The sequence below is a fragment of the Oenanthe melanoleuca genome, chromosome 3 (assembly GCF_029582105.1).
Source record: "Oenanthe melanoleuca isolate GR-GAL-2019-014 chromosome 3, OMel1.0, whole genome shotgun sequence".
Taxonomy (NCBI): Eukaryota; Metazoa; Chordata; class Aves; order Passeriformes; family Muscicapidae; genus Oenanthe; species Oenanthe melanoleuca.
Genome location: NC_079336.1, coordinates 102,674,424 through 102,690,084, shown reverse-complemented (window position 1 = coordinate 102,690,084; position 15,661 = coordinate 102,674,424). Strand labels below are relative to the sequence as shown.

Below are 15,661 nucleotides of genomic sequence, written 5' to 3'. Positions count from 1 at the left end.
AGCATAAGAAGTGAGATTTGTTTTCTAAGACATCCTAAAGTGTCCCCTGTGGTTTGCAGCAGGACTCACTCTCTCCTGCCTCTTGCAGATTTCCTGGTGCCCTTGCTGAGCTCGGTCCTCACAGTAGCCTGGATCTGTTGCCTGGTCACCGTGTTTTACTGGTGCATCCGAAAGCGCCGGAAGCAGAGCAGCCACACCCACACGGCCTCTGACGACAACACCACCAACAACGTACGGGAGCAGCTGAACCAGATCAAAAACCCCATTGAGAAACACGGAGCAAATACTGTCCCCATTAAAGACTACGAGAACAAAAACTCTAAAATCGCCAAAATAAGGACACACAACTCCGAGGTGGAGGAGGACGACATGGACAAGCACCAGCAGAAGGCCCGATTTGCCAAGCAGCCAGCCTACACTTTGGTAGACAGAGATGAAAAGCCCCCCAACAGCACCCCTACAAAACACCCAAACTGGACAAATAAACAGGACAACAGAGACTTGGAAAGTGCACAAAGCCTAAATCGGATGGAGTACATCGTATAGCAGACGGTGGGGTGCTGCCATGCAGGGCCTTTGAGTATCGTTATAAAGGCACTCAAGAGCTTGTAGTTCTTAAACTGTTGTGTAATATTTGAGTCTAAGGCTATTATTTACTTAGAATCCCTGTGTTAATTTAAGTTTGGACAAGCTGGCTTACACTGGCAATGATAGTTGCTGTGGTTGGCTGGAATACCAAGTGCTGCATTTCACATCTATGCAAAACTAGTCAAAAGTGCCCTCATGTAAATTCAGCTGCAGCTGATCCATCACGGAAACGTTCCATAAGGTATTACATAGCCTTATTACTCTTCCTTAGTGTTCATTTTTTTTTTTTTTTTCTCTGCCAGATGTTCCGATTTATACAGTTTCTTTAGAATAATACATTTTATTTATATTTATTGAATTTGAGTTTTTTGTATATTGGTTTTATGGTGACGTACAACTAGTTCTGTATTTGAAAGTGCCTTTGCAGCTCGGAACCACAGCAACTATCAAAAATAAGTTTATTATTTATTTTTTTATTGTATTTTTGTTGGGGGCGGGTGGGGGGAACTTGTCAGCAGTTGCTGGTAAATGAAGAATTTAAAGAGGAAAATGTGTCAAAAATAGAAGTTTGTATAGATATGTAAATAATTCTTTTTTTATTAATCACTGTGTATATTTGATTTATTAACTTAATAATCAAGAGCCTTAAAATATCATTCCTTTTTATTTATATGTATGTGTTTAGAGTTGAAGGTTTTTGATAGCATTGTAAGCTCGTGGCTTCTCTATTTTGAATTTATTTTCTTGTTACATGTTGCCTATATGCCAAAACTAAGGTGTTCTAAAATAGTTTATTTTTAATAGGATGGGCTTTCATGCCTTGATGCTGGTTTTTGTACAATGTCAAATGTTTGAAACACCTTCCATAGTATCACTTTAAGACTATTTGTAAGTACTGACTGAGGCAGTTTAGAGAATTAGACTAGAAAATTTTTTTTTGCTGCTTTAGACTTGAAAACCGAGTGACAGGCAGATAATCTGCTAAGAAGCAGTTTAAGGGAACAAAACTGAGCTATTACTTTATGTAGATGAAATGTGAGTGGTTGCATGTAATTAAAAATATCAAATTAGCGTGTGAAGTTGGAAACACAGCAATCTTATTTTGTAAATTCTAATTATTTTTTTTCTCACCATGAATATGTAATACTGAACCACTTGTAGATTTGACTTTTTTTGTAATCTACTGCATTTAGGGAGTATTCTAATAAGCTAGTTGTTGAATACTTGAACAGTAGAATGTCCAGTAAGATCACTGTGTAGGTTTGCCATAGATTACACTGCCCGCCTTAACAAGTGAGGAAATCAAAGTGCTATTACGATGTTTAAGATCAAAAGGCTTATAAACATAGTCATCTCAGTGGTTAACCATTGAGATCATGAAGATACCTTGTATTGTGATATTAGTGTTATATGAAAATGCATCTTTGATGTGTTGTTCCTGGCAATAAATCTTGAAAAGTAATATTTATTAAATTTTTTGTATGAAAACATAAAAGAGCGTGGAGATTATTGAGCTTGGAGGCGCTCCCGGCCAGACAGTTGTGCAAAAGCAGGGGCAGGTGCTGCTGGAGGTTTCCAGGACCTGCCCCTGCCTTTGGTGGAGTCAGTTTTTTGTTAGATGATTACATGTTCCCCTCTGGCTCCAAATGGGGCTGAGGAGGTTTGAAAGCAGCATGTCCCTTGTTCTCACTGCCTCTTGGCCAATGTCCCTCAGTGTTCTGAGAGAGGGTGGTGTGGCTGCACTTGTGCAACGAGTTTACCCTGCACAGGCCAATGAGCTGCCCCCAGATAGGAACCAAATCTAAGTAGCTAGGCAAGATCCAAAGTGCTGACCTGGATGGGAAGAGATCCATAGATGATGCTGATTTCTAATGGGCAAAAAGCGCTTTGTAAAGCATAAAATAAACTCTAAAAGTATTCAACACCACGGCTTTGAATGCTGAACTAATGCTGCCCCTCCCACCTTTGTGCAGGGGCTGGCTGGCTCAGGGTCTGCTCTGGTTTTACCACGTTCTGATGAAGCTGCAAAATTGTTCTGCTAAGGGGCTACTGCAAAGCTGAAGGAACAATTAACTGTGTAACAAGGTTCATTGAAAAATAGTTAAACCTACCTGCTGCAAGGTTAGGCCTTTGCATCTGTATTTGTTTGTAGTAAATAAACAGGTGTTTTATATACAGATTGCTGCGGTATGAATACACTGAACGCTAACAAAACCTGAGAGTGAGAAATACTGTCTTCTGTACTTTTTTTACAGCTGTCAAAAAAAATTTATAAATTCTAATTAGTGTTATTTTTTATTTTCAACTTGCTTTAGAAGATTTCCATTGTGGCTGCTGTACTTTGGCTGGATGCTGCTTTTACTTTTCATACTCATACACCACACAGGGCAAGTACTGGAGCCTGTTTAGTTTACTGCCTCCTGAAGGGGAAGTCAACAAGATTAGCTTCAACTGACCACTTCAATAATTCCTCATCAAACAAATCCCATGAGTATTTATTTCCCTTTGTTCCCTGACATCTAAATCTGCAATAAAGCAAACACGTAATGTCCAAAAAAGCTACTTAAAGATAATAGAATCTTCCACCTTCCTCCAAAGGGCAAAGCTGGGCTATTCCCTGACTGCTTTCCTGTACTTTTAATGTTGAATTAACCATCTTCCTGCTGTCTGCTGTTCACATGGGTCTCCAGGATACAGAAACAAACCACCTCTTCCAAAGGGCTCAAACATACCTGAATTTGTAGGAATTTGTAAGAGTCTGCTTTCTATTAAGCAAAAAATAAAAGAAAACAGGGCATTTGATATTTCTGGGGACATACAGTTGTCAGGCTTCTTGAAAACCTACTGAGGCCACTTCTATTTACAGACTTCATCATTTAACAACATGTTTGTTACTGCAGAGCTCTTCATACACACCCTGCTTTTCCACATTTCCCCATAGACTTTCCTCACTTCGTCACTCTCTCATGGTGTTAGAAAATTAGAATCATGCTGTTTGTACAGGGGGCAGTCAGAAAATTCTACACAATTGCCATAATGGAATTTTTAATTAATCCTCCTATCTCAGTGGTAACTCCAAAACTTACACTGGTGACTGTAACAGAAGAGCAGTTCCCCAAAGCCCAGATCCACCACCAATCTGAGGGCTGGTCTATGAAGTGGTTTCCATTGCCACAAAAATAAATAGAAACATGAAGTTTAAGGCTTCCCCCTTAGACTATCAAGGCACATTTATTTTTGTGGAAATCCTACTTTGCCAGTTCACACTTTTACTACTTGGGGAAGATATATTCTGTAGTCAGAAGTTTCCCACTGCTAGTGTAAGTTTGTTCTTTGGATCCTTCTTCATCTAAGAATTGAAAAATGCGGGCTTCCTGAGCTGCCATTTAAGCACATTAGAAATAAATGAAATATGAAATGAAATAAAATATCTCCCCTTAGCACTCTGAGCTTTGCTCTACCTACAGCTAATTGAAGCTGCCGAATCTGGGTTTGGTTCAGCCTGGGCTGAGCACAGCCACATCAAAGCTCTGCACCTCCGCATGGAAAGGGCCCATCTTACGTAGAGGTACCTGGGAAAGGTGCTGATGGTGCAGGTTACATCAGCCCTCACACCAGTATATTCATGTCACTGGGAATGCCAGCCTTGGGAACAGCTCCCTCTGCATTGCTGGCAGGAGCCAAGGGCAGCTGAAGCCCCTCAGGCCAGGGGAACCTGGACCAGGCTGGGGCCCAAACATGAGACTGCATCTCCAGCCATGTCCTGGTGAAACCATCTTCCCTTGCACAGACACACCTCCTGTTCTCACAGCAGCTGACACCTGCACAGCAAGAGTTAATGTTATGAATCAGCTCCCTGCCAAGCTAAAATGTACAAGGTTATGCTCCCTGCTGCTCCTTGAAGACAGCCTGTTTCTGCTCCTTATCTGACAGCCCTCGGGCTGAATCCAGCCCTATCTCCCAGTTATCCCAAGTCCAAGGTGCTGCCCTGACATCTGCGGAGTCACAAGGCAGAACCTTTATGGTTTTTAGGAGTGCCTGCAAAGATGAGAAGTTCTGACAAGGGAAGTACCAAACTCAGCCTTTTCCTCCCCAAAAGATGGAAGTGATTGCATAACCTCCTCTTCTAAGGGAAGCAAGAATATTTGAGTATATTTAAGAATTTTTTTTAGCTTCCTCTTTTTTTAGCATTGACAGCAATGGCCATTGTGGTTACTGTTTGCCACTGCACACTGACTTTGTTTGCAAAGCTCAATGATTTTTTCCAACAGAGGGAAAACCCAAGTATAAAGCTGTGCAGGGATTAACTCCAGTTTCTGGGACAGAGGAGGAGGAGAGGGGTGCAGGCTCTGGATTGTTCAGCAGCTGCTTCCCTGGCACTGGGGCAGCAGCAGAGCCATGTGAGATCAGATGGCGTCAGACTGGAGTCCCAGCCCAGATCTGCCAGCAAGCGCCTTCTGTGATGTGCAAATTGTTTCAACCAGTTTCCCTACAGGGTGGAGAAATAAATCTCTATTCCTTTCATTCTAGCTCTATGAGATCATATTAATATTAAAAAGGGGCATGCCGAGCTCCAGAATTAGAACTCAAGATACTTTTCCTTAAAGATCTGATGCATAAATAACGAAGATAATTATTATGCCAGCGAGTAAGGCAGTTATGGAGCTAGAGTACCAATTCCTACTGCTGTACTAAAAGATTTAACTTGGACAGAATGGGAGCAAATCACTGAAATTCTCCTTTCCAAAAGGTGTGCTGTCAGCTCTCACAGGAGCAGATTCCCAGCTCTGGAATGATGGAAGTGAACAGTAAAAAAGGTAGGACAGTTGTGGCTAATTTCCTGTACAAATTCCAGGTTACAGCTGAAATGTCTTGTGACCCTCCATCACTTCCTCAACTTTTAGGATTTCTCAGCATAAGGTAACACCAAACAAAATAAAAGTCCCTACTTAAAAATGTCACCTCATTGCCACCTTGGAAGGGACAAAGTCATGCACTACCAGGTTGGATTTTAATTATCTGGGAGAAACAGGTGGACAAAAGGACTTGTGTGAGTTGATGAAGGAATTTGCTGCTCCTTAACCAGTTAGCTTTAGCTTGGAAGCAGTGCTTCCCTCAGTGCTGCCCCAGCTGTCAGAATAAGCACTTCCAGCTCCCTCCAGGTTCAGCTGCCGAGTGCTTTGATATCCCTCTGATGAAAGGCTCCGTGCGCAGCGGTTCCCTCAGCCCACATCTTCACCCGGGTTACTGGAAGCAACTTAATGTTTATTAAAGGAGAAAAAAGCACCAAGTAAAGAAGTGAGGAGTGCCTTTTATTAAAGCTAATTTCTGAGGCCAACCCACACTTCCCACTGCTGGCAAAAAGGCTTAGTGTTATTGCCTCTGTTTGCTGCAGCCTGTTTGAATACAGAACCTTTCCCTGGGCACTGATTAAGCCAAGGAGATAACTACTCACAGCACGCAATCTGGGAGTAGATTTCACATCTTTCTTTTTCCAATTGCAAACAGAAAAGTATTTCTTCCATTTTTTTTTTTTTTTTTTCTTTAGGAAGAAACCATTTTCCAGCCAAAAGCCAATGAGATGATGTAAAATGCCAGTTAAAACTCATCCAATGCAATCCACATGCTGAGCAGTGAGAGGGAAGGAAGTTCACACTGACCAAAGAAATGCCTTCAGAAGCTACTTAACATCTCACTTGGTCAAAACCTTCTGTGGGAAGGGAGGTCTGGGTGCTTACCTGGCAGGTAACACCAGAACCAGCACAAAGCTTAGTACCCACAAGATCTTGGGATATTTAAAACCTTCCTACCAACACTGGGCAAGGGAGATTTCACATGAGCTGCTTCCTCTTTACAAATGATTATGTAAAAGGCTGGTCTAGCTTTTGATATGTGTTTAACCATAAAAGTGCACTGAACAAATATTTTTAACTGCTTTGATGTAAAGAATAATGGAAACTATCATCTGCACACATTAGAAAGTGTTTCACTAGGAAACAACTGTTTCAATATCAGCAAATAGCATAGACCAAATGAACCAGATGATTCATTCAAAACAATAACCCACCAAAGCTGGCTGGTTTAGGATAAAAACTGAACCAAAGATATTGTTTCTGTGCTTCAATGGCAGTTTCAGAAGAGAACAGAGCCTTAAATATTCTCTACTTTTACAGAGAGACATGCTAATGCTGCTCAGACTTGCAAACTGCTAATTTTGCTCCAGCTCAGCTTCCAGTTCCCTTTTTTCCTCCTAAATCCTCCCGATTTAGGAAATCAGGTTTGTGGTTCAAAAGCATGTCAGACCACACCTCTGCCAGTCCTCTGGGTGCAGGTGGATGGATGATAAAGAAAAAAGCAAAGTCTGGGAAGATGACCCTGGCTTGAAGCAGAGAAAGAAGAGAGACACGGACACAGCCTGGGTATCCCAGCACCACCAGGTTTGTAAAAGAGAAGCTGGCATAAAAGTTCTGCTGCACAGACAAAAGCAAGCACAGTTCTGAGCAGCAACACCATCTAAAATTCAGAAATGACTGTCAATTCAAAGCCTTTTCCCTAAACAGCTGCATTTCTGAGAGGATCCAAGACACAACTTTTGATAGTAATGAAGCTCAAAAATACACAGCTCCAAAGAGCCTAGAAGTCTTCAAGACAGTAAGGACAAAAGGAATGATGCCACTGAAGAGTTGGAGACAGCCCATCTGTCTTTGTTCTGACCCTCCAGCTCTAACACCTTCAATCATCTCACACCTCTCACTGTTGCATGACCACTGCTTTGAAAGAGAGATGTTCCCAGGCATCAGAGAAGAGATGAAAACAGCACTTTAAGTAACATAACAAAATATCCTAAGGAAAAATCAAGTGCTCTTAGCTACACAGACAACAGTTTAAGCTACCTAAGCCCCCTCTAAATAGATGCATGACCTTCATTTGAAAGGGTGCAGGCAGGTATGTCATTCAATTAAGATTAAACTAAATTATAAGGTGTATATATATATAGTAGCAGTATGGGATGATAAAAACTGTTGCCCTCTGGTTTCTGATACCTGAATTATGTATGCTAAAACTTTAATATAAACTATCAAATTATTCTAACTATTCTCATTTTTATTTAATTCATGCTTAATTAAATACCCCCATATCTCTTTCAAGTCCATCAAAAAGGTGCCTTTTACTCCCTTCCTGGCCCAGTATCTCCAGTGCATAAAAAAGACAGCAGTGAACATACCTCAGGCTCTTCTTCCTCCAAACCAGGTTCTTTGCAGCCTTGGTTTTGCTGGTACTGGGAAAGATCTTTTAGCAGAGCCTGGAGCTGGGTGAGGATTTGCAACCTGACTGCAAAGCACTGAGAAACTGAAAGAAAAAAAGAGAACATGTCCTCCAGACACATGCAGAATCTTCTTCATTTGCAGCTAGAGCAGAAATAATTTCCAGCAGGAAGCTGTACAATCAGCAGTGTCTTGCTGTCAGCTGCAGAGCTGCTAACTCTCATCAGGACCTGGGTTACACCACCAACTCTAATGCTCCTGGATGTGAATCATCTCTTTAACCTCAATGAGGAGATCCACAGTCGTAAGTAAATGTCACTGAGATTTTTCTAAATTACTTCACATAAAATCACAGAGCACAGAACATGCTGAGCTGGAAGAGACTCACAAGGATCATCAAAGTCCAGCTGCTGGCCCTGCACAGGACATCCCAACAAACTCACCCAAATGCTTGTTGAGCTCCGCCAGGCTTGGTGCAGTGACCACTTCCCTGGGGAGTCTGTTCAGTGTCCAACCGTGCTCTGGGTGAAAAACCTCTTCCTGAGAGCCAACCTCAACTTGCCCTGACATATCTTCAGGCCATTCCCTCAGATCCTGTCACTGGCTCCCAGGGATCAGTGTCATCCCCTCCTGTTCCACTCACGAGGAAGTTGTAGCTGCAGTGAGGTCTCCCCTCAGTCTCCTCTTCTCCAGGCAGAACAGACCCAGTGCCCTCAGCCACTTCCCTTCAAGGCCCTTCCTCACGCACTCCTCTGGATGTTCTCTAATACCTTTATCTATTTTTTTAAATTCCAATGCCCAAAACTGTCCCCAGCCCCTGAGGAGAGGTAGGGCCAGGTCAGAGCAGAGCAGGACAATCCCCTCCTGTGCCCAGCTGCCCCTCCTTGCTGCCATGGCACTGCTGATTCAGTGTCTGTGGTCTCACTGATCTTAAGAAAGATGAAAGAAAACAGCTTATAAATTTATTTTACACATTTAAAAAAGATAAGCATGAAATAAAAAGGTACATTTCCCTAGCTCATTAGCATTTAAACTTAAGAAGCAGTATGAACAAGTACTGTGAAATTAAATTTTATCTTAAAATAAGATTTAACTCTGGTATTAGTACCACATGAGAACCAGCATGTTGCCCTTTCACACAAGCAAGGCCTGATTTTGATTGAAACACATATCCATGAAGATGTGTATACATGTTTATATATGAACTTCACCCAAGAATGATGTTTGCACATCCAGGTGTAAATACATAAATCTAAATATATAAAAACAACCTTCATTTGTCCCCAAGACTGAATGCATGATATATCCACAACATAGGCTAGAGTTACATGTTCATATCAAAACTACATAAGCAGAAACTAGTTATTTAGAAACTTCTCTGAAAAAGTGGGCCTCGAATCACTAGCTATTGATCCTGGTTAAAGATTTATTTAAAATAAACTTAATTTGCTTTATTGTTGTACACATCATGTGAGTAAACCATGAACTTTCTAATATAGAGAAAGGGTTAAATTTTATTAAAATAAACTACATGCTCAGAAACAAGCAAGATACCAAATAACTTCAGCTCCTAACAGTTCACATAAGGGGTTTTAACTTTTGCTGTCACCAGCTGATATGACTTTCTAATAGCACAGAATATATATATAAATCTAAAATATTGCTTAGTAGATATAAGAGATTTTTCTTTCCATAAATACGATGCTGACTTGTGCAATAATAATGACTAATTCCTAAAGACTTAAAAGGATTACCTTTATTACAGCCCCAAATTACTGAGATGCTTAGTTAACTAAATTTTCTTAAAATACATTCTCCAATTTTGATTTTGTATTTTTATTAATTTCCATAATTTTGAATTGCTTCCTACTCTTTGCTTACTCACAACCTTGGCTGACCAACCATGCCATCAAGGCAGTATTTCAGATTTTGATTTCTTAAGCCTTCGCAGTTTTAACTTCCCGAGACCATTTCCTATTTCTTTTTTTCTTTTTTGGGAAAGCTTCTCTGAAGGCATGGGGTGCATTTCTGGACATGATGCTGGCACTGCAGGCAGCTCTTCAGTGGCTGTGCTTGGCTCATTTTGGCTTGTGTGCACTCCACTGCTGCTCACAGAAAGAGACCAGTTCTTGTCAACCACAGTCTTTGTCACGTCTTGCTTTGAAAACAGCCTGGAATTAAGGGGTGTCTTCTCCTCCAAACAACTGCCATCACACTTACTCATTTCTGTATTGACAGAAGTTAAAGGAGCCCCTTCAGAGGACACTTCTGTGACATGCTTCAGCTTTTCCTCTGAAGCAGAGGTCCTTAGCTGAGCCTGTGTTTTGGTCACTCTCCGCCTTTGTTTTGGAGCCGGCAGCACTGACTCAGAGCTGCAAGGAGGGCTCTCACTTCGAAGACTTGCCTCCAACCACTGCAGAGAGTGAGGTTTTTGCTGGCTGCAAACATCATCTGGCTGTCTCTGATTAACATCATTTCTCTGCTCTAATACAGGAAGCTCCAAGCTGCTCTCAGCTGTGTTTGTGCAGTCCTTCAGCAGGCCTGGACTCCTACGTCTCACATCAGGCCGAGCACTGAGAGAAGTCTGACAGTCGTTCTTTCTGTTCTCTGCCTGCGAGTCCACTGAGCCAAGAGACACTTTCTTGGAGTCCTTGCTGATTTGAGGTTTGCTTGCACTACTACTCCTTGGTTTTCTCCTCTTTACACTGCAATAAAAAGGAATTTTGTTTTTTAAATTAAGAAAGAACCTTTACTGACTCCATTTACTGTTTTTCCAACTCTGAAACGCCACTCGGGCCACCCTCTTTCTGAACATGGAAAAAATCCCTGTATATCATCTTGACAAGCAGCAATGTTTGTCTAGTGTGGATAATATCAAGTGTTATCCATCTGATTTTCCACTGTGCAAGGGGAGAACCCAATTTATTAATGACTAAGCCATGAAGGAGTGAGTTCACACTCATTTTCCAAGAGGCAGAACTGGATTCATTACAGATGTTAAAGGTCAACTGAGCAGAAGTATATTGAATTCCTTTCTGAACTGGCTAGATAAAATAGCATTTCCTAAGTGCCTAAATGATTGCAAACCATTCCCATATATCCACATGCATAATGCATATCTACAGGACAGAGGGGGCAGGCGGGGAGAGGCAGTGAGTTAGTCTCTGTGTGAGAGCTCCTAATCTCTATTTTAGAATGTTCCTCTGGAATTTTTCCCAGGACATTTCAAAGCATTGCTTTAAAGTTAACCACTACTCATCTAGTATCAAGCCCATTCATCTGGCAAGGACTTAGGTAATGCAAGTAGATGATATTCTAAAAGGAATTACACAGGAAAATGGGATCACAAGGGACCAGATGGAGTGGCAGTACATAAACACTCCTTGGCAGTGCATTACCTATGGATCTGGATTTCACACAGCCCAGAAGATGAACTTTGTGCCCAAGTCCTGGATCTACATTTTGAGTCTAAACATGTTACTAGTGATGGTCCCAAGCTGAGACTACTTTTTGCTGCCCCACTGCTGATGAGCAGCTCCCAGGACAGCACATCTAACTCTTCTCAAAGAAGGCTCACCCAAAACAGGTAGAGCTGGCATACCTCCAAAGCTAATCTCATTTCTAAAGACAACACAGATGAGACAACAGTGGCAAAAGGAAAAGTTGCCAGGGTTCACAGCAAATCCCTGATTTCACAGGTGATTTGGGGCTGCTGGCAGCTCACACAGGTTGGGATGGAGTCCTGGTACCACATGGAGCAGTGACAAATTCAGCTGGTCAGCTCACCCTCCCCCATCCACTCCACCAGGGATACTCTTTAATAGTGACTATTGATCCAGAGTCTCAGAATGAACCAAAAAATATATTTGTGAAGTGTTTCTCACCCGATTCAAGCATCACATATTTATTTTGGCTCAGAGCTTCATTCAAGGAAAAACAGCCTGTTTTGACTTTGCCTAGTGCTATGTGTGATATCTATGTGGGTTGTAATAGCTTTCTCCATGCTGTAAAAAACAACAACATAATTTTATGTGCTTATCCACACTACAGTAGTAATCTTTCAGTAATTTAAAACAATCCTTTGTAGGCTATATTATTTAAAATTTTGTTACATAAGCTAGATTCTACTAAACCAAATTTTACCAATTATAAATTCAAAAGCTTAGAAAGAATAGTGGCATACATTTTCCTCAGAATGTCTTGCTTTATTTGTTCACTCAGACGAATCTTAAGCTTCTTGTTCTCAGCAGATTCAGTAAAATATTCAGACTTAATGTTGGAAAGTTCTTCTTTCTGCTTCAAAAGAAAATACAGGTTTAAAACATGACACATCAAGCTATGATTATTCATCAGAAAGCTCCATTTCTAATACTAAGATCTACAGCTGTTCTTTATTATTTTGATCTGAGCAGTCTAAAAGAAACAATTCTTTTTAATCTTTTAATATTTGGGAGTCTAGTCGGTTCCCTCCCCTTGACTCCCAAGGAACATATTTTGTATGCTAAAATACACCACAAACAAACAAGACTGCAATGTAAAGGATGTAGCTTTCCAAACCATCTGAGGAAACTGTTGGCAAATATTTGACATCTTTGTGGCTCAAACTGTGACAAATGCCAGGAATCTCTCTTGTAGACAGGAGCATGCTTGTCAGTTTTTTTTCTGAAGAGACTGACTGGCGCAGTGGTCTATACACTTATTCTCAGAGGAATTCCCATGATTTTCCATACTTACAAAAAAACATACACGGGGCTATTTGCTCTCTGAACAAGGCAAGGGTTAAAACTTTTAATTCTAACATTTAAACGCTCCCAGCTTGTAGAGGTTGGCTACTACAGGACAACAGGGGAATTCTTTCTGGTCTCAGCTAACAGCAGCACCATCCTTTTATATAATACGAGGTTGGGGCGACTGTGAGGGAAGGAAAATGCTCTTTTTCTTCAAGCTGTGAGAACTTCCTTTCACAATGAAACAATCTCAATCAGAGAAGGGCCATTTGCTGATTTCATCATTAACTACTGCATACTCCAAAAAAGTATTATCTCCAAGGTACAGAGGAAAGGAAAAAGAAGTGGTGAAGTCAAGAAAAGAGGAGGCTTTGTGCATCTCCTTGTCTTTGAGAGCACTTTCTCCCTCAGCCTCCGTGATGCAGCCTCTGACAGGGGCTCCCCAAACAGGGAGTGCTGCTTTAGCCCTTCCCTTGGTGAAGGAAGGGCACTGGAACCAGGTGGTGTGGAAGAACTGAGTGATACAGGAAAAACCAGCAGAGGCACAAGCCAAAGCCTGTACATGACCCCTGCCTGGAACACCCCTCAGAAACCTGTCACTTAGGGGAGATTAAGCCTTGCCCATTTTTAATTCTGTTTTAAAGGAAAGGGCAGGGGGGACCTCCATGCTCTTTCAAGAAGGAATAGCCAGTGAAAACAGCTTCCTATTCTGCAAGCAGAAGGAGTGTAGTCAGGCAAATAAAGCCATTTTGGCACTTAAAAAAACTACAGCTGTTCTGAGCCTTCCTTTTAGAGACAAGTTACACAAATGTGTGCATTGAGCCACACTGAAGTTCTGTCCACTCATGGTGCAACAAGTGTGTGTACAGCAGGCAGAAAGCACATGGAACATACATGCAGTGTGATCCCAACCAGAAATCAAGCTTAACTAGTTTAATCTAAGGGATTAATTGCTGCTTCTATTCTTGTTGAAGGTAGATTCCCCTAATTTGACTAAATATATTTTCATACTTTGTAGGCTATTAAAGACAGAAATACTATTAAGACACTCAAACATTCAGCTAATTTTAAGAGAAGGCAGAGAATGCAAAGTCTGTAGAAACTGTTTTGATTTCCAGTAACAGTCACACAACTTGGAGGCTGAAGGGTCTTGCACAATCAGCCTGCATCAAAGCAGCTGTAGAGTGCTCATACTTGGCCAGAGAGCTGGAGCCCATCTGAGTTCCTGCTGGGTGCAATGGGTCAGGTTAATTCTGTTAAATCTCCAGTCCCAAACGTGCTGTCCTGCAGGATCAGCAGCCCACTGAGACAACTCTTGTTCACCGTGGTAAGCAGTGCATGGGAAGGAGCCCTTGGTACAAAATCCAGGGGAGGGCTGGAGTTCCTGTCCCCATGTGTGCCCTACTGCAGATAAGGAATAAAGCCCAGTTCTAACTTGCATCTGATTCCAGACCCTGCAGGACTGGGATGGTCCCAGCAGGCTGTGAGGAGCAGACCCTGCAGAGAGGCAAGGATGATGAAGTCATGGCACTTTTGAGTTGAGTCAGGCTGGAGCTAATAGCCCCAAGTTGCAGGGCTAACACATTTCCTCACTGCACTGTCATCAACCTTTGTTTAGCTTTCAAAATATCTTATCACACAAAGCAGTGACAGAAAGGGTTAAGGCATCAAAAAAAGTAAAAATCGAAATGATTTATATGTGAAACACTTCTGAACATGCCCTCTAAGTACAGTAGATTTTCCCCTCGGAACCACACCCTGTAAGTGCTGTATTTTGAGAGCTGAACAATTAACATAAGGCATATGAGTCAGGCTTTGAAAGACTCTGTGGGAACCAGAGAGCCTTTTGCTATTAGTAGTGATGTAAACTCCCTAAGGCTGGAATAAGTCCACAATAGAAGGCAGAGAGAGTCATAAATAACAACAGTGGGCAATCCATATACTACTAAGACACACAGCCATTATTGGTGATACTTCCTTTATTTTCTTTATTAGACTTAATAATTTTAGTTAATTAAAAAAAAAATAAAACACACTGTCTGTTTTGGGAATACTATATATTTCCTATGGGAACTTCAGGACTTGTTAAAGAAAGAAAAAAAGCTAATCTGCTCTCATCCTGTCTAGTAATCCCAGATTCCTTTTAGGCAGTGAAATAATTAAAGAAAAATATTCCAGGCATAAAAGGGAGGACAGCAGAAGCAGACATCATATAAACAATGACACCATGACAGAGAAAAACGTCAAAGCACCGCCAGACTTGCAACTCGACTCTGAAAGAGCTGCAGGGAGTGGGATTGCTGCTAACAAATTAAAACCACATTTCTTGGCAAATTGTTAAAGACAGACATATTTACATTTGTATAGAGACTGGGTGGGCACAAAAGATTAAAATGCTTCTCTAGCCCTTGAACTGCCAAGTTCTATTAGAAATATGTGCTCTTAAAATCCCAGGGTAAGCTCAGTCCTTTTTGTCCCTAAAACTGCAGAGAAGGGTCCACAGAAGTGAAGCTTTCAAAGTCTTACCAGCCTACCTGCTCATGACACTGGCCTCCCCAAACCTGATTTTAAAATCTTTAATACTTACCCAAAGAGATGTCTGGGGGAAGAAAAATCCCTATCAAAACCTACAGAGAAACACGTGATGCACAGAATATACTTCCTGGGAGGTTTATCAAATTGAAGATTTTTTTTTTTTTTAGCTATCTTACTCCACTTACTACTCACTCAAGGTAAAAAAGAAACCCTCAAAACTGTAAAAGTGGTGTCACTGCTATCTCCAGCTCTCTCCAGGACAGCTGAATTTAGCAGTACAGCATTAAATATGTGTTAAAGAACTATCCGTGGATGGGCACTTGCAAGGAACCCTTACAACTCATTACCCTGAAGCAGAGTGAAAGCTTTGGCCTTTCCATCATCACAATATATTCATACAAATACATTTTTCTTTTTTTCTTCCAGTCTAATACTGGGTTGAAAGAAAAATTTCAAAGTGAACACTGCTGCCCCCCTTTCCTACCTCAATGGTGTCATGCTTTCTAGTTGTCTTTACTCTTCTCAGTGCCACAAGTTTATGTACCA

The 15,661-nt window shown here is 41.3% G+C and overlaps 2 protein-coding genes across 9 annotated transcripts in view; one reads left to right on the top strand and one right to left on the bottom strand.

The window, feature by feature from the left end:
* Positions 1 to 3,929, top strand: part of JAG1 (jagged canonical Notch ligand 1) — a 37,091-nt gene extending 33,162 nt beyond the window's left edge. The window contains exon 26 of the mRNA XM_056486357.1: positions 89 to 3,929. Coding sequence (XP_056342332.1) covers positions 89 to 546 — 458 coding nt within the window. The 3' untranslated portion in view covers positions 547 to 3,929. The remainder of the gene's footprint in view (positions 1 to 88) is intronic.
* SLX4IP (SLX4 interacting protein) overlaps positions 1 to 15,661 on the bottom strand; it is an 87,229-nt gene that overhangs the window by 5,925 nt on the left and 65,643 nt on the right. For all 8 annotated transcript variants that reach the window (XM_056486363.1, XM_056486362.1, XM_056486365.1 and 5 more), the window contains 2 exons: positions 12,037 to 12,146; positions 7,814 to 10,558 (listed from right to left, as the gene is read on the bottom strand). In XM_056486363.1, coding sequence (XP_056342338.1) covers positions 9,763 to 10,558; positions 12,037 to 12,146 — 906 coding nt within the window. In that variant the 3' untranslated portion in view covers positions 7,814 to 9,762. The remainder of the gene's footprint in view (positions 1 to 7,813; positions 10,559 to 12,036; positions 12,147 to 15,661) is intronic.